This window comes from Salvelinus sp. IW2-2015, linkage group LG23 (genome assembly GCF_002910315.2).
Source record: "Salvelinus sp. IW2-2015 linkage group LG23, ASM291031v2, whole genome shotgun sequence".
In the NCBI taxonomy this organism is placed as follows: Eukaryota; Metazoa; Chordata; class Actinopteri; order Salmoniformes; family Salmonidae; genus Salvelinus; species Salvelinus sp. IW2-2015.
Genome location: NC_036863.1, coordinates 30,860,419 through 30,879,985, shown reverse-complemented (window position 1 = coordinate 30,879,985; position 19,567 = coordinate 30,860,419). Strand labels below are relative to the sequence as shown.

General features: G+C 41.1%; 1 protein-coding gene across 1 annotated transcript in view; it reads left to right on the top strand.

Moving 5' to 3' along the window:
- Positions 1 to 19,567, top strand: part of LOC111950883 (teneurin-1-like) — a 188,960-nt gene that overhangs the window by 59,259 nt on the left and 110,134 nt on the right. Inside the window, 1 exon segment of the mRNA XM_070434542.1 lies at positions 314 to 559. Within this exon segment, the coding sequence (XP_070290643.1) occupies positions 314 to 559 (246 nt within the window).

Sequence of the window (19,567 nt, the reverse complement as noted above, 5' to 3'; positions counted from 1 at the left end):
AGCCAAATGGTTGAAATAAAGACAAAAAGTATTACATTCTAAAGTATTATCTATTCTACTATTTGTATCATTCCACCAGTTATACAAGGTATTGTAGCTTACAAAGTAGTTTTCTCTTGGCTCTTGCTGTGCCTGCTTATTTAAAATGTTATGAGTTTAGTGTAGTGTATAATACTGTAGTGTATAATAGTTTGTTTTGATACATGATATTATGTAACACCATAAAACACTCACAGAGATATGAAAATAAATAAGTAAATATTGCTATTACAGTATGTGACTTGATTTTTTTTATTTCCTTAATCTCTCCTAGACCTGGAACAGCTAGCACGGCCCAGTTACCAGGCGGAACTGCGCTCTGCCCCCCAGCACGGCTACCCGCTGGGCATAGGCTCTGATGTGGAAACAGAGACGGAGGGTGGGCCCTCGCCCGACCACGCCCTCAGACTGTGGATGCAGGAGATCAAATCAGAGCACAGCTCCTGTCTGTCCAGCAGAGCCAACTCTGTCCTGTCGCTCACCGACACTGAGCAGGAGAGGAAGTCAGATGGAGAGAACGGTAAGACCACCCGGTCTGGGGAATTTAACAACATGGGGTTATACATCACTTATGCCACTGTCTGTGTGTTCTTACCATTTAATCAAAATGTCCTAGACAAGTAGCTTGTTTTTAGTTTATGAACAGTTCTGTGCTGTACTGTACATAGTATTGAGCAATAGGTACCTATAAATCTGACTAATTTCCATCACTTTGCCATGAAAAGAATGAAAATGTGTCCAGCTGAAGTAAAGCTAAACACTTTCAGCCAAATGTATGTTGTCCACCAAATCTGTCCATGATGTCAACCCAAGAACTCCATAGGGACCACTACTGCAGGTGTTAGGTGTAACCTTTTGCAAGGTCCTTAAGGCATTGGGATCTACACTACTACAGTACGACAGTGTGTACTGCAGTCTGTGCTTTATTCACATCATCACAGAAAAGGTTGTTATTCTGAGAAGACATTATTGCTCCTGATCATTGCATGCTCCTTGGCAACAAGAGGAATAGAATGATTTTGGGGGTATGTATTTATCTAGGAGACCCAGGGATTCATTCAGCGGGTAATAAAAGCAAGCAAAGAGCAGGCTCAGTCTATTGATCGTCAAGAGAAGTGATATTTGTATCAGGGATGTCACGCTCTTAATTCAGTATGCACACTCTTCAGTGAGAGGCATACAGTTAGTGTGAAATTATCTTGTTGTTTGTGTGAGGCACCTTTTCCAGGGTCAAGTCTAATGAGAGAGAAAGGGGTGAGTCTGTAGCAGCCTCGTTTTTCTTGTTGAGGTCTATTCAGAATACCAAATGAGACAGCAGCGTTAGTTACCCATTTCAGGGCTTCAATATCTGTGAAAACTAAATCTACCTATTTGGATGAGAGCACACATCAATTTAATGATATGATTTCTATCATCTTGTTATGTTGAAGGTTTGTCTAAAATTGCTCTTGTATGAGATTCGTGCAGTATGTCATTTTGTGGGAACATTTGAAGAAATAGAGCATCACCAGAGAACATTATTAAAAAGATGGTGCAGATTTTTATGTTTTTGAGGGTGCGAGCTGTGGACTGGAGGGGACTGTCCCCTGTGATGCAATGCTCCTGCCATTCATATTTACTCCTCAGCCTTCATATTAACTATTTATCCTGCTAGAAATGTGCATTTGTGAATATTATATATCTGTTGGGAGGCATGACCACATTAATCTCAGAGGTCGTTTGGAGACAATGTTGTCATTGTTGTTGCCTTATTATCTTTATCTGTGGAAGAATGTCCCTCAGCATTTATTTATTCTCTGTCAGAAGGATTATCTCTCTGGGGAATACAATTGCTGTGAGATGGCTGTGTTTGTAGCGGGAAAATGGTGGGCCTTGTCTCTCTCTTACCGTCCCTGTCTCCTGCTGATCTGTTAAGACTGACAGTCCAATGGAAAGGAAGAGCAGGCTGGTGTTTTGCACTGGCATGGCGCTGATGAGGGATGTGATCTGCAATTTTAATGAGCGTCAGCACAGAGGGAAGTTCAGAAGCAGTTTACCTCCCTCAGTAAATATCTTGGCTCCTCACTATTAAAGTATCTTATGCTATTCCTCCCCCATGTAGAAAAAAACATTATCACTATTTCTTAATGCAGTATTTATCAGTTTACTCTGAACTGAACTGACCGCAATACTCCCTTGGAAGAAACCAATTGCTCTTGTTATATTTTGACTACTTGCTGTCACAGTACTCTGTTCTCTCCTGGTATTTCACAGTTTATGTAAAAACGACTATTGTTCTCTAAAGGATTACCATGGATGTAAAACCACTGTGGATGAGTGTAGAAATTGATGCTACAATATGCACCATAGACAAGCATGAAGGCTAAGGAGGAATGTCATTGCAACTGAATGACAAGGCCTCTTGTTTTTCTTTGATTTGGGATGGAGTGAATTAATATAGGGAGGCATTTTCATTGTGTAGAAAGTCCTAAATAATTATGGAACATCTCCACTATACAGTACAGGTCGTAAACGTGTCATTCTATAACTGCATGTTCATATGGCCTCACATCAAGGTCTGTAAATTAGATTATTGTTACATGAAATGTGCCCCTAGTGTTTATTTGATAGTAGTGCTTTGCCCAGTTCCTTCAGGGTTTGGAAGTGAGATTTGAAAATCTGCTATGGCCAGGCTACACAATGTATTTGCATATTCCGGTCATATATCATGCATCACCTTTGGTTGATTGCCATAAAACATCCCCTTCGTTCTAGGCTTCTGTTCCCCTTCAGAAAAAAAACAAAACAATATCTAACGTCAGCCATTGATGGATGAGGCCACATTGTGGCTGTCACATGCCTGTGTGAGGTTGTCCTCTCCTTATGTTGAGGTTATACCCTGGAGAACTTGGCCAGCAGTGTTAGAAATCAGAACATACCTTAGTAATGGAGAAGTAGTAGTACATTGACACTTTCATGTTATGAACAGTATGTCTCTCTGATGGTGGCTAACTACATGACAGGCAGACCCTATGAAATATTGAGAATGTGAAGCAACTAAAATAGCTGTACAAAAAGTCCATCTTGAGTCATATTACCTATTATTACCTATTATATTATCTTGCATGAACCCAGATTTCCACAGGTGTCAGTCATAGCAGTCACACCAATCTATATGCTCTCCCTGTCCCATGAACTACCATAGTGTTTAGTATTTTTTAAGTTTCTGGAAAATTCAGAGCTGAAGCCAAAACTCTGTGCAAACAGAATTAGTGAAAGAAAAGGTTCCCATCCGATCAATATCTCCTTGTTTGGAAAGTGAGACTTTGTGACAGATTACACATTAATGCATCTCCTGGATTCAGTTCCCAGTAGCAAAACTCACTCAGTCATTCATGGATTGAAAAGGAATGATTTGCCAACAACAATTTTACCCCATGTTTCAAAAGTTCAAGTTTTATACTGTGGCATTATATGTATATTTTTGTACTTATCTATTCATTTATTCTTCTTTTATCAATACAGTTCATGCATTATAAATACTTATGTATATTCATATTCACTGAATGTTTCGATGTGATTGGTTAAATAGCTGGAGGGTAACAGACAGTATAAATATGGTAAAACCATCACCCGTTAAGGGATGATGCACATGTACAGTTGAAGTCGGAAGTTTACATACACCTTAGCCAAATACATTTCAACTCAGTTTTTCACAATTCCTGACATTTAATCCAAGTAAAAATTCCCTGTCTTAGGTCAGTTAGGATCACCACTTTATTTTAAGAATGTGAAATGTCAGAATAATAGTAGAGAGAATGATTTATTTCAGCTTTTATTTCATCCATCACATTCCCAGTGGGTCAGAAGTTTACATACACTCAATTAGTATTTGGTAGCATTGCCTTTAAATTGTTTAACTTGGGTCAAACGTTTCGGGTAGCCTTCCACAAGCTTCCCACAATAAGTTGGGTGAATTTTGGCCCATTCCTACCTGACAGAGCTAGTGTAACTGAGTCAGGTTTGTAGGTCTTCGTTACATATCACATTAATTAAAAAATGAATATGATAACATACAAATTGCAAAATACAAGTTGCAAAACATATCACCTGAAATGGATCACATAGTACAAAATTGGATGAAGTAGTACACAAAAAACAGGGACCAACTTTGGCTCATGAGCACCACTTTCAAAACTACTGGCTGATATTATACAAAAGTTTGAGAATGCATATTTAATTAATTGAAAATTAGCTATTCTTGTTCAAACTTTGTTGGCAGACAAAAAGTCTAATTTGCTGAAAATTTGATGTGCAGAGCTTATAGGTCCTTACGGGAAACACTTTGCTCATGAGCGGCTGCATATACAGTACCAGTCAAAAGTTTGGACACACCTACTCATTCAAGGGTTTGTCTTTATTTTGACTATTTTCTGCATTGTAGAATAATAGTGAAGACATCAAAACTATGAAATAACACACATGGAATCATGTAGTAACCAAAAAAGTGTTAAACAAATCAAAATATATTTTATATTTGAGATTCTTTAAAGTAGCCACCCTTTGCCTTGATGAGAGCTTTGCACACTCTTGGCATTCTCTCGACCAGCTTCACGAAGAATGCTTTTCCAACWGTCTTGAAGAAGCCCACATGCTGAGCACTTGTTGGCTGCTTTTCCATCACTCTGCGGTCCAACTCATCCCAAACCATCTCATTTGTGTTGAGGTCGGGTGATTGTGGAGACCAGGTCATCTGATGCAGCACTCCATCACTCTCCTTCATCAAATATCCCTTAAACAGCCTGGAGGTGTGTTGGGTCATTGTCCTGTTCAAAAGCAAATGATAGTCACACTAAGCGCAAACCAGATGGGATGGCGTATCGCTGCAGAATGCTATGTTAGCCATGCTGGTTAAGTATGCCTTGAATTCTAAATAAATCACTGACAGTGTCACCAGCAAAGCACCATCACACCATCATCCGTTCACCTACTCTACGTCTCACAAAGACACGGCGGTTGGAACCAGAAGTCTCAAATTTGGACTCATCAGACCAAAAGACAGATTTCCACTGGTCTAATGTCCATTGGTCATGTTTCTTGGCCCAAGCAAGTCTCTTCTTATTATTGGTGTCCTTTAGTAGTGGTTTCTTTGCAGTAATTCGACCATGAAGGCCTGATTCACGCAGTCTCCCCTGAACAGTTGATGTTGAGATGTGTCTGTTACTTGAACTCTGTGAAGCATTTATTTGGGCTGTAATCTGAGGTGCAATTAACTCTAATGAACTTATCCTCTGAAGCAGAGGTAACTCTGCGTCTTCCTTTCCTGTGGCGGTCCTCCTCATAGCGCTTGATGGTTTTTGCGACTGCATTTGAAACTTTCGAAGTTCTTGAAATTTTCCGCATTGACTGACCTTCATGTCTTAAAGTAATGATGGAGTGCCGTTTCTCTTTACTTATTTGAGGTGTTTTTTGCCATAATATGGACTTGGTCTTTTACCAAATAGGTCTATATTCTGTATACGACCCAACCTTGGCACAACACAACTGATTGGCTGAAACGCATTAAGAAGGAAAGACATTCCACAAATGAGCTTTTAACAAAGCACACCTGTTAACTGAAATGCATTCCAGGTGACTACCTCATGAAGCTGGTTGAGAGAATGCCAAGAGTGGGCAAAGCTGTCATCAAGGCAAAGGGTGGCTACTTTGAAGAATCTCAAATATATTTAGATTTGTTTAACACTTGTTTGGTTAGTACATGATTCCATATGTTTATTTTTTGTAGTTTTGTTTTCTTCACTATTATTCTACAGTGTAGAAAATTGTACAATTAAAGTGAGTAGGTGTGTCCAAACTTTTCACTGGTACTGTATGTACAAAATGTAATGGCTGTAGCTCGATTGGGACAGGAGTAATGCTTGTTTGAAGTTTTCAGTTGATTACTTTAGTGCCCCTCTGGCCAATTTGTGTAATGTTTTACATTTTGGATCTACATGGCAAGACAATTCACCCAAGTTTCGTCAAAATCGGGTCTGTGGTGTTAGTCATGTGTGACTAACGTACGTACGAATGGAGGGAGACCGCTCCATAATGGGGCAGCGCACAATTTTACTATAGTGCTTTAATGGTATTATCAACTCCACTATGATGTACACAAATAACACAGGGTTACACAATCTCTTGCTCCCCTGTTTTGATACACATTGATGCAAAATCTATTTGTTTAATTCATGTACACGTTGTTCATGCCAATGTGTACAGAGTAAGTACTACACTGCACACGACCAATAAAGTTTGTTTCCTCTCCTAGTGCAATGCCACATAACAAACAGGTGTGGATCCGTTCCAGGAGTGGTCTTGGGGGATTTGGTGTGAGATTAGGCCGTGTACTGCGGTCCCCTGGATGTCTTTGGCTTTTAGCTCCTGAAGTCCAGCCTCTGGTGAATTATCGACCATTTCATTCGTCACCTCAGAGGGTCTTTAGCTGATCTGGTACTACAACATGTCCCTAGGCAATTCAATAGAAATATAAGGCAGCGATCAGGACCACATTTGTCTGTGTGTCTGAAGGGCTTCAGAAACAGACATAAGTAGTCATGGGCTGGTTACTATGTTTTCCCTGTGCAAAACAAAGTAAATACAGGGACTCTTTGCATGTTTCAAATGTGACTTTAACTGCCTTATATAATATTATTATTTACACTTGGATCGGATTTCCGGGAGCCAATGACAGAAGCATACAAATATGGCCATACGTCTTTCTTCTAAAGCATAATAAAGAATCCACACACGTCTGGGTTTCATCCCACTGCACTGTCAAAGATATCTCATTTATATGAATTATGCTCTATAAAATGTGTATTCAAGCTGTGGTGATAAAAAAGTTATCTCCCAAACTTTCCATCATGTAATTTAATATAAGTATAATAGGTGACAAGCCTTAATCTAAAATTCATAGCAAAAAGGTATTATTTGTTCAATTTGTTTTCTCCCCCTTCCATTTCATGCCGGGAAATTGGCAGGAGTGAAAATGAGAAAATTATAACCTGAGCTCTGCAGTGGTTCAATAACATGATTCTATTAATTATTAATATTTTAAGGCACCCCATATGCCAGGACTGATATTGTGTGATGGATTCACATCTTTGAATTAATTTCATCAGTTTAATTTAAAGTGTCGACATCAGAGCCATCCTCCTCTCCTTCTGCCTACTCTGAGACGAGATGATTGGGGGCTGTGAGACACACAAACCCTCGGAGGACGGACATATCAAATACCCTACTAACGATGGACTGAGACTCCTTTATTGAAACGTACGAGCCATATCAGTCTAAATAAAGCAGACGAGCTTGAATAATTTCACCAGGAAAACATCAAAGGGAAGGATTAATCCAAACTATTAAATATGAGAGGAATTAAGAGCGTTACACATATTCCTCTTAGGTTGCTAGCTTGTTGTTGATCATTAGATATTAGCTTGTGTTCTTTTACTTTTCCTTAATGTTTTTTGTCTGTAATAATGATGGTTTTAATGATCAGTGAAGATACCCACTGTCACGGCAGGGCTGGCTGAATATGTAGTCTGATGACAGGGGTCATTATTTAAAGAGACTACGTTGTCTAGCTCTCTGACAGATGTGGACTTTGATGTTTTGGGGCGTATGTCTGTATTTAGAGTAAACAGTATATCTGATTGGGCTATGCTCAAGTCAACACTGTCTGTCTGTCTGCCTGCATCAAAGTGACATCCTTCTTATGCATTGTGGACCTTATCATCTTGGATTTAGGATATTTCCGGTTGTGATTTGAATTGTATTATTGCAATTTTAATATTTTTTTCAGCGGAACGGTTTCTTTGACTGATTCCCTCTCATTGTTTTCTCTTTGGCATCCGAAACCCTTCTGCCTTCAACCCCCCGTGCAGAAATGAAACAAATTGTTTATTATTCTGCAGAATTACCATGTCATTCTTGTTGAATCAGACCTGACTTTGTTCGCCCCAGATTAGAGACATCAGAGCAGGCAGCTCCAGTGATGGTGAGCCTGATGAATGCTAAAGGTAACAACAAAGCGAGATACCTCATACGCATCTGCCTCTGCTGTCTGACTGCTGGAACAGCCTGCATGTCAAAGCTGAGGTTTCTACGGCTGCCGCCTGACGCTTTCTCTGTGACCTAGAGCAGCCGGTCTGTCCTGACTATGACTGATACACTGTTGAGTGCAATTGATCTGTAGATCCAATTTATCCTGAATATCCTTCATTGGGGAGAAAAGACAGATGGATAGATAAAAATAGATGATGAATGGATGAAAATGTGTAAATTTTATAGTGCCCTTTTGCTGTTTTATTATTGTAAAACATCATTTGCCTACTCCTTTTTAATGAATTCTTAATACATTCCAGTATTAATATTTCATTTTCAATATCTAAACCCTAATCCAAATAAGCCAGAGAACAGGAAATGAGGGTCTATTTAAGATAAGTGCCATCATTACAACATCTGCCTTAAAATTGGAGGAAATGGTTCAAATGAAAAAATGGACAAAATGTGCTAGCTAGTGCAGTTTCCCAACCGCAAAGGCCCAGCTCTAACAGTAGCTAGTGTGTTTGTTTGCTGAAAATTGACATGTTTGCTGACAGTGGCACTATCAGTGTCCTGCTGAACAGACATGAGGAGGTCATCCTCCTGCCAGTACAGGCCACCAGGCTGGGGAGAGAGGATGAAGTCCTTTACTACAGTGTTCTACGTTGATCCTCCTAGAGACACACTGTGCAGGCTGGATTTATCTCCAACTGAGTATCAATTAGACACTCATTAGTACATCTGATTGGCTAAGGCCAACCAATTAGCTGGAATCGCAGACATTGATATAGTGTACATATTCCCGGGTTTTCATTACACCACCCTGGGTTGGTCAATGTTATTCATTTGAGCAAATGACTTGGGATTGAGCCTTGTGAGCCTTGAGGAAATAATGTTTTTTCTCCCATTTATGCAATGGTTGGTTGTCTGAAGAACATGCTAAAGCCATGTGTAGGAGCTGCTATGATTTTAAGAATATACTGGAATATGGTCTTGTATTGCAAGTTTGAACTAAAAAGCAGTCTTCCCACTCAATGCCAAGCTGAGAAATGACAGTCGGCTTTTCCTGCTCACTTATATGGCCCTCTTCCTGCTGAAACTGCTCTTTTTTTAGCATTTCACTCTGAAATCGTCTTCCTCTTCTGAAGAGTCACCCATCACAACTGTGCCCTTTCTACCCCTCCAAATGTCCTTCTCTCCAACACTATGAAAATCCTAACATGACTGAGCCTCTCACATGAAACGACTGTCTTTCCTGTAGTTTTTTGTCTTGCCAAGATAGTGGTGCCACACTAAACCATGTGGCACAGACGGGTCATACCGAAGATTCTTTACTTGGTCGTGAGGATTCTCAATACCACGCTGTCTTGCGAAAGCAATGATGTAATGAGATTGTTAAACAGCTAGAACGAGATGTGGCTCCAAGTAGCCTCATAAACGTTTTCAGTCAGACATTCACGCTTGCCATACAGCAGGGGTCACCAACTGGGCGATCTTCAAGGCATTCCTAGTCGATCACCAAAAATTTCTGTCGGAAAGCCAATGATAAAGTCTTGCCAGGTAGGCAAAGTGTTGCTATTTTGAACCATTTCATATGTCTGAAAGGACAAACTTGGCCTACTCGGGGGACAACGAGAGCTGTGGCTGGCCAATTGGATAGCTCAACTCACTGTGCCTACAGCTTCCACAACCCCATAGCAAAGTTTAACACTAGCCTAGGTGAGATTCATAACTTTGAAAAACCATGACCAAAGAGAGACTGTCAAAGAATACAGAAAAGAGCTGCTGTTTTTATGAGTGAGTTCATGTTGAAGTTTTTATTCAGCACTGTCAACACTGTTTTTATTCACCACTTTATAAAACAAAAAATGCGCTTTTCCCTACTTCCACTGCACTGAATGAGTAGCAAAGTGAATCGATAGCCCTGAATTTTTATCATTTATTTTACCTTTATTTAACTAGGCAAGTCAGTTAAGAACAAATTCTTATTTTCAATGATGGGCTAGGAACAGTGGGTCAACTGCCTTGTTCAGGGGCAGAACGAAAGATCTTTACCTTGTCAGCTCGGGGATTCGATCTTGCAACCTTTTGGTTACTAGTCCGCTCTAACCACTAGAGTACCTGCCTAGTCCAACACTCTAAACACTAGGCTACCTCATTAGCAGCTCGTCATGTCTATTTTAATAATGAGGATTATTTCACTTTCTCTGGTCATAGGAACAACATGAATTTGTCCATGAGGCAGATGTGGATGTAGTGCGACTTGAGTTTCGCCATCAGGTGGAAGTCTGTGTCCCCTCTCTCTGGTCAGTCTCACCGGAGGAATGTGGACACCGACGCTCGTCTTATGTGGCAGGGCTTGCAAACTATTACAGACTACAAAGGGAAGCACAGCTGCGAGCTGCCCAGTGACACGAGCCCACCAGACGAGCTAAATCACTTCTATGCTCGCTTCGAGGCAAGCAACACTGAGGCATGCATGAGAGCATCAGCTGTTCCGGACGACTGTATGATCACGCTCTACGTAGCCGACGTGAGTAAGACCTTTAAACAGGTCAACATACACAAAGCTGCGGGGCCAGACGGATTACCAGGACGTGTGCTCCGGGCATGTGCTGACCAACTGGCAGGTGTCTTCACTGACATTTTCAACATGTCCCTGATTGAGTCTGTAATACCAACATGTTTCAAGCAGACCACCATAGTCCCTGTGCCCAAGAACACAAAGGCAACCTGCCTAAATGACTACAGACCCATAGCACTCACGTCCGTAGCCATGAAGTGCTTTGAAAAGTTGGTAATGGCCTCACATCAACACCATTATCCCAGAAACCCTAGACCCACTCAATTTGCATACCGCCCAAACAGATCCACAGATGATGCCATCTCTATTGCACTCCACATGCCCTTTCCCACTTGGACAAAGGAACACTTATGTGAGAATGCTATTCATTGACTACAGCTCAGCGTTCAACACCATAGTACCCTCAAAGCTCATCACTAAGCTAAGGATCCTGGGACTAAACACCTCCCTCTGCAACTGGATCCTGGACTTCCTGACAGGCTGCCCCCAGGTAGTGATGGTAGGTAGCAACACATCTGCCACGCTGATCCTCAACACTGGAGCTCCACAGGGGTGCGTGCTCAGTCCCCTCCTGTACTCCCTGTTCACCCACGACTGCATGGCCAGGCACGACTCCAACACCATCATTAAGTTTGCAGACGACACAACAGTGGTAGGCCTGATCACAGACAACGACGAGACAGCCTTAGGGAGGAGGTCAGAGACCTTGCCGTGTGGTGCCAGAATAACAACCTATCCCTCAACGTAGCCAAGATTAAGGAGATAATTGTGGACTACAGGAAAAGGAGGACGAGCACGCCCCCATTCTCATCGACGGGGCTGTAGTGGAGCAGGTTGAGAGCTTCAAGTTCCTCGGTGTCCACATCAACAACAAACTAGAATGGTCCAAACACACCAAGACAGTCGTGAAGAGTGCACGACAAAGACTATTCCCCCTCAGGAAACTAAAAAGATTTTTGGCATGGGTCCTGAGATCCTCAAAAGGTTCTACAGCTGCAACATCGAGAGCATCCTGACTGGTTGCATCACTGCCTGGTACGGCAATTGCTCGGCCTCTAACCGCAAGGCACTACAGAGGGTAGTGCGTACGTCCCAGTACATCACTGGGGCAAAGCTGCCTGCCATCCAGGACCTCTACACCAGGTGGTGTCAGAGGATGGCCCTAAACATTTTCAAAGACCCCAGCCACCCCAGTCATAGACTGTTCTCTCTACTACCGCATGGCAAGCGGTACCGGAGTGCCAAGTCTAGGACAAAAAGTCTTCTCAACAGTTTTTACCCCCAAGCCATAAGACTCCTGAACAGGTAATCAAATGGCTACCCGGACTATTTGCATTGTGTGCCCACCCCCACCACCCGCCAACCCCTCTTTTACGCTACTGCTACTCTCTGTTCATCATATATGCATAGTCACTTTAACCATATCTACATGTACATACTACCTCAATCAGCCTGATTAACCGGTGTCTGTATGTAGCCTCTCTACTTTTATAGCCTCGCTACTGTATATAGCCTGTCTTTTTACTGTTGTTTTATTTCTTTTCTTACCTATTATTCACCTAAGACCTTTTTTTGCACTATTGGTTAGAGCCTGTAAGTAAACATTTCACTGTAAGATCTACACCTGTTGTATTCGGCTCACGTGACAAAATAAACTTTGATTTGATTTGATTTGAAGAGGCGGACCCTCTGCTGCTCTCTCCCTTCCTCTGCTGAGACAGATGCAGGTACCATCAGTCCAGTAAAATAAAAAAGCAAACTATTTGCAAATTATTTCCATTTATGCATCGTAAGTCATACACCAACTGATCTATTTTCTTATCAAAACTTGTGTTTTGAAATCTAATATGGTCTGAGAAGAACACTATAGGCAGGCCAAGCCCATATCCAATATGCTGTGATAATGTATTAGGCCTACTGCACAAACCTTATTCCTACAGAACTGTTTTTATTAGGTTAATGTTAAATGTTTTACGCATTTTTTTTTTTTTTATCTGAGCGGTAGGTTTTTGGCTTGCTTTTTGACTGCAAAAGTGATCTTGACTCAGAAAAGGTTGGTGACCACTGCCATYCAGAGTTGAAATATCTAGCCAATACATTTTGAATTGAATAACATTGCTTGTGAACTTCAGAGATTTAATGATTTGACACTGGCTTTGGTTAAAGGCAAGTACAAACGTATACTAGTAGTAGTCATTGAGAGTCTACATATTCTGGGTGACGTGAAACAACGTCAGCATGTCACTGGCTTCTTCTCTGGTGATCTCTCATTGGCTATTGCTGATCACCGTTCTCAAAACGTGTTGTTGCACATCTTACACTACAAGAGCATTGCAGATTTTGTGCCGATAAAATCAAACACGTTTGAAAATATCGGGACATCTGGGACGGCTCAAATACGGGATTGGGAGCCCTCAGATTGCCTCTCGGACCCGCTCATGTTAAATGAGCATCAGTGACGGCCGGTTGAATAAGCAACAAAATAGGGATTTTGTCTTCAAAATCAAAAACTTGTCTGGGACAGCTAAATCGGGGCCTAAAATGGTGTGGTGTACGCCCGGCTTAAGCAGGAAACAGCTTGCAGACAGACACAATGGAAGAGATCCAGACCAACATATCAAGCTGCATCTTAGAGCTCCCAATCTTGTCCATATCTTTCTCCTCCACAGAAAGCTCCTCCATCTGCAATCTGTCACTGGGTATGCTTGTTAACAATGCCTGCCCTGCCTATGTCTTTTCACTCAGAAATTCCCTCTTGCCACTTCTTTGCCATCATTACTCCTAGATGATGACTCTTGCCAGCCCCCACACTCCCCAAATTCCTGGCAGTCATGGACTTATTCTTATTACTCCTCTTTCATCAGTCATCCACCGCTCCAAACACGCTCACCCTTCCCCAGTAAATCTCATACTGACCCTCCCCTCCTGGACCCCCCTCTCACCATCTCTTCCTCCCTTCTCTTCCCTCTGTTCTTTTCTCAAGAGCTGTTCTTTTTGGCTTAAAGCCACCTCTATCTATATTCCTGCTTCACTCCCTCTCACACTATGAAATATGAAAAGGACTCAAAAGGAACATAAATTAGTGATGATCAGTTAACAGACCTCATATGGCTCTTAGAGCAGTTACAAGTCTAAGCAGGGTTTTTCATTCAGGAGTTGGAACTCAAATTGGAAAGTCAGCTTAATGACCATAATAAGCAATAGCCTATTCTCTTTTTCTGGGTCATCCATACAACATGAAAATGGCAGCTCTATTGACCCTCATTAAATAGACATGGTTGGTATTTTCTGACTCCCTAGCTTGCACAGTGCTTTTCAAAATGTAATTATGAAAAGTATAATATTTTTCATCTCAATCCGACACCACCAAGATCTACTTTTATGAGCTGCACCAACTTTATATTCATAGATCTTTCCAGAGGTGACAGCCCCACCAAATCATAATGATCATTGTTTTGATTCTCATCATACAGTACTCAGGAAATACAGTGAGACAAATAAATTAAGTGTGGAGTTTTTAAACTAAGTTTTGGGGTGAAAATGAACCTTTCACAAAAATTCCTARCCTCTTCAGTTGCAATCTTATTGAAGAGGATTTGCTACACTTTTATGTCTCTTCCAGCTTCTCTCTGCTCATTCGTTGGACTGAGGTCGTCTTCTCCTGGGTTCTCTTAGAATAGATAGATTTATAATCATTATTTATAGTCAGTTATAATCAATCATCACAATGACTTTTTGTTCTGTGCATAGCTGCATCTGTGGCAGTAGTTTATCTTCAGCTTGGTTGACAGGCTTTATGCCTTCCTCCCTCCTACTCATAAGGCTAGATGATGATGCTGCTGCCGCACAGAGCCACAGCACAACTCTCCCAGTAAGCGTCTGCAAGAGCGGGCAATAATGTGGCTCGCTTTAGGAAGAAAGCATAAGGCTTTAGACACATCGTAAATGGAGGCATCACTCCGGGGAACGGACATCTTTTCTAAAAGACTGACACATCTGTCTCTCCCGGCTCCACAGGAGACTTTCATTTTGCTGCTTGTTTGTGTAATTAGTGAGGTTAACTTTCAACACTCAAACAGTCTCAGGAGCAGCAAAAATCTCCTCCAGAAACACAGAAAATGGATTCAACATATTTCATGTTTAAATGGTTTATTTAAATTGCGTATTAGATCCATGTCACTCTCCTCTACTGGTTCCATTGCAGTCGGGGGGGGGAAAGCATAATGGATAGATTTTTCTCCAACACTCAAAAATTATCAGCTTTTGTTTGCTGCCACTTAGAACTAGGTCTGTCTAGGAGATTTCTTTGTACTTCAATGAGAACCTTGATAACAGTGATAGATACATTGTACAATGTGTGTGTGTGTGTGTGTGTGTGTGTGTGTGTGTGTGTGTGTGTTGATGTGTGTGTGTGTGTGTGTGTGTGTGTGTGTGTGTGTGTGTGTGTGTTGTGTGTGTGTGTGGTGTGTGTGTGTTGTGTTGTGTCTGTTGTGTGTGTCTGTGTCTGTGTGTGGTGTGTGTGTGCGTTGTGTGTGCGTGTGCGTGTGTGTGTGTGCGGTGTGGCGTGTGTGGTGCGTGCGAGCACACTCCCACTTGGCCCAAATGCTGAAAATGTTCCCCTCCCTGCAGATGCTCATTGCTACTGTCTGCCCTGGAAAACACAGAACAACACCTGGTTTCATATTGTTTTGGTCATCAGCCCTTTGATAAACATTTTCTTATGGAACTTTCTGCCTTAATCCGCCAAAGTCAAACATCTATTTGCAATGTCCCAAACTTCCATTATGATTTCAGTATCAGAATGGCAGCGGTGTGCTTTTATCTGTTTGAAAAAGTCAGGAATGATAATGGAATGACCTCCGACAGAATGCGTAATGCGGGGAAACTGGGCCTGGCTCTTACTGTTTTCACACACCACACACATACACGTTATACACATATAATATATATATACTGTATATATATATATAATATATATATTATATATATACACATGGCACACACACCCCAGTCTTATGCCTGCATTGTCTCTCCTTCTCTATGGTTGTGCAAAGCATGGGGGGTTTGAGCTTCTATGACTCTCTAAATGCAAATTACATGTGCCATGTGATAGAAAATGATAATAACAGGTTTGGTAGAAACGGCCGTAAACAGTTCATACAATGTTAATTATCAGTCATTTGTAGTCGACTGATTGCGGAATTTAATTGAAAAATGAATCGGTTGAATCACCTCTAGTCCTCTTATGAAATATATGCTTGGTTATTTGTTTGTGCTCGCTCTTGTTATGTGTCCGTGGGTGCACATATTCAGTGTTTTGGTGTAATGATTGCATGAATGGCATGGTGGTGGTATAAAACAGCATCTGATTCAGGCAGGAACATCTGTACTGGTCCCCTGAGATGTAGAGCCAGGCAGATGGAATGCTAATACCACAGAAAGCTAATACATGACACTGGATCCCTTTGGTATTCAACCTGCGTATGTGAATGCAGTGTCCAGGTCCATGTTGATGTTTGTTTTATGGAAACTTAAAACCATTAAAGGGCCTCTGCACTATCCTATAATCGTAGACCAAGACCTTCGATAAAAATAAAACCGAGGCCTCAAATAAAACCGAGGAAGCAAGTGTTTAGTTGCTGTCCATGGATTTGTATGGCTTTATACAGTAGCAGGATTGCAGCTGCTGTGTTATAACTGTGCCATTCAAATTGAATTAAACATTACAGTAACTAAATCTACATGAACATACAGTGGAGCTCCAAAWGTATTGGGACTGTGACAAATGTTTTGGGTCTGTACTCTAGCACTTTGAATTTGAAATGATACAATGACTATGAGGTTTAAATGCTTTAATTTGAGGTTATTTCATCATAGATTTTCATCCATGTCAGGTGAACCGTTTAGAAATTACAGCACTTTTTGTACATAGTCCACCCATTTTAGGGGACTAAAAGTAGCAGGATGGCAACTGTAATTCACTAATGTGTATCAAAGTAGTCAAAAGTTTAGTATTTTGTCCCGTATTCCTAGCACACAATGACTCTACAAACTTGTTAGATGCATTTGCTGTTTGTTTTGGTTGTGTTTCATAYTAGTTCAGGTTAATGGTGATCGTCGTAACATACAGACGCAACATGGTCATCTCCGGTCCTCCCCCATTAGATTCCAATGTCAGTACTCATAATTATTTGACATGATGAGAATTCCCCTGCTGAACGTTTACATACGCTAATCACACTGATAAGCTGATATCCTCTTTGATACTTCATGAAATGTTTGATATGCGCATATCTGAAAAAGGTAGAGGAGAAACGTGTGGCTCCATATTCATGTTAATTGACATAAACCCTCACCGCAGGCCTACTAATTGTCTTAATTGATTGAACTCATGATTAATTGATCATGTTAACGATTTTCTGACAGAACGAGCCCTCTGGCTATCATGGCTTTCTCCTGTTGATGGCGGTAGGTATTCAGAGCTTCTCTTGAGACCCAGAAAAAGGAATGRATCATTGGTGTTATCATTAGGCTGGTAGAACTCTCAGGTTTGCAGATGAGTAATGCAAATTTGTAATATTTTCCTAATACCTTGTCCAAACACATTTTCGAAAAACACATTTGCAATGTCTGAGATAGCAGTAATCACTGCTGTGGTTACTCAAAAACCCTCGCTGACCTGAAAGAGCATTCCAAGTAGTAGAAGATGCCAAGAGTGTCCTCACTCAGACAATTCAGTCCATTCCTATACTGGATGTGTCTGTCACATTAAATAAAACATTGGAATGGCACAGGAGCAACATCTGAAATATTGACACTAGCAGAGACCTTTCCACCCTTCATGCAGGCCCCCAGAAAGGGATATGTGTCGCTGCTCTGAGCAAACACACAGCCGTGTCACAGGCAGCAGGCAGTTCTGAGGAGTTGAATTGAAAATCCACATAATAGGTGCTTTTCCCTTTGCTGCGAGTAAAGCTTATCGCAGAGTGCACACTAAACACCCTGGGAATTAGCCTTTCTCACCCACTATTGTGTCAGGAATACGAATGATGACCCATCTAAATAAAGATTGTCTCTGTCGCCATGATGTATGCTTATGGCTAAATGTACTTCTCTTGAAGCGATACGATTGTGTACAGGTGTGTCTAAAAAGTCAAACAGTGCCCTCTTTGGGTGGGAGTGTGTGCAGCCATAACCAAATCAGACTGGTTTTTCCTATCTCTATTTATTTGAACCATTTCCACAAGTGTTTTGTAAAAAAAATCTGTATACATACTATTTTATAGACCTTGAGTCATTTTCATGTGTTTTTCTTTTCATTTCCATGTCAAGCACCTCTGAATTGCCAATTATTTTGTATAGAGCTTTTTTTTATTTTAAATTGCCTACTTCTACAGTACAGAGATTAAACTTGTTCAAAAACAACAACAGCTCCGATTAGGGCATCCCCTCCGATCAGAGCRAGAGCTGCCTGGTAAACTGTGAAGAGAGATTGCATGATGTGGGTAATCTTGTTATGGAGCCCTTAATGAGAATGGGAGTCAGGGCAGCAGGTGTTATAATAATCAGCGCTCTGAGCTGAGCCCCAAACCTGCTGCGGATTTACACACCATGTTGCACGTCCTCCCATAATCCAGCCAGTGCACACCAATCACAACATATACCAGGATCTGAGTTGACTGTTAGATCCAAGTGTGTTGTTTTATATTGACTTTTTATAATACAGGAGTTGAAGCACAAATACCTTTAGTGGCCTTTTGCAACAGAAGTGTCTAGTGGTAGAAGAAGTATAAATTATAAATTCAATCTTTATGTATGGGCCAGGTCGGACTACAAGCTCCATGATTCTACTGTCCTGATCAATTTAGCTTCCGTATTGTAATTCTGTTGGCTGTCATTGCAAACATCTAGCAGTACTGATACAGATTGAGTGGTTGATTGTATTCCTTGACATGGCTCTCTTTATATTATCCTCTCCCTGCCTGTATTCTCCTCCCCCTTCCCACCAGGCAAAGACATAAAGAATGATCAACATCCAGTTTTGTTAGATTTTTTGATTGAGCTGTCAACAAACATGAATTAGATTCAAATCTAACAACCATGAAACCTTGTCTATTTTTGGATTGAATTGAGAGAGAAACTGTAAACATGAAAAGGTATGGAGAAATAACAATGAAACAATGTTGACTCAACCCATTGTACCCCATTTGGTATTTTACTTTCTAATATCCTTGATTAGATATTTTGTAGCAATGTATTTCCAGTGTGAAGTCATAGTAAACAGATTATTATTTTGAAGAACTTTTTATGCTGTTATACCTTAATGTACTTTTAGATTTAAGGTGACGGTGCTAGAGTAGTTTAATTGGTATACTGACTGCATCTAAAACATTTACATAGCACAAATGGTGTTTGCTGAGAGGGATGCTGTCATAGTTGTTGGTCTAATAGCTGATACCATTCAATTGGAATATCTCCTTCTGCATTCAGATTCTTAAACTGCAGTCACTGAGACAAAGTGCAGTCGCAGAAACCAGTGTGGTTTCACACTATGATGAGAGCAATAGTCTTCATCCTAGATTACCATAACCCATTTCCCCATGTAGAATGGATGTTACCATCAAATGGTGTAAGACTTTAAAATCAAAGTAAACATTTGGGGGACTTGAGCGCGAGCGCGGTCATCTCATGAAAATCCAATCGACTGCTGTGAGGAGTGTGACTGTGAGGCGAGTACACGCTAATGCGTTTTCGCCCCAGCCCAAGGACTCCTAGGAGCTTTGTAAAAGCTTAGCACAGCGGGGCTCGGGGACTGGGGGGCTCCCTCGACTGACGGATGTGAGATTTGCTTATTACCCTGCGCCGTGACGAAGCCATGAC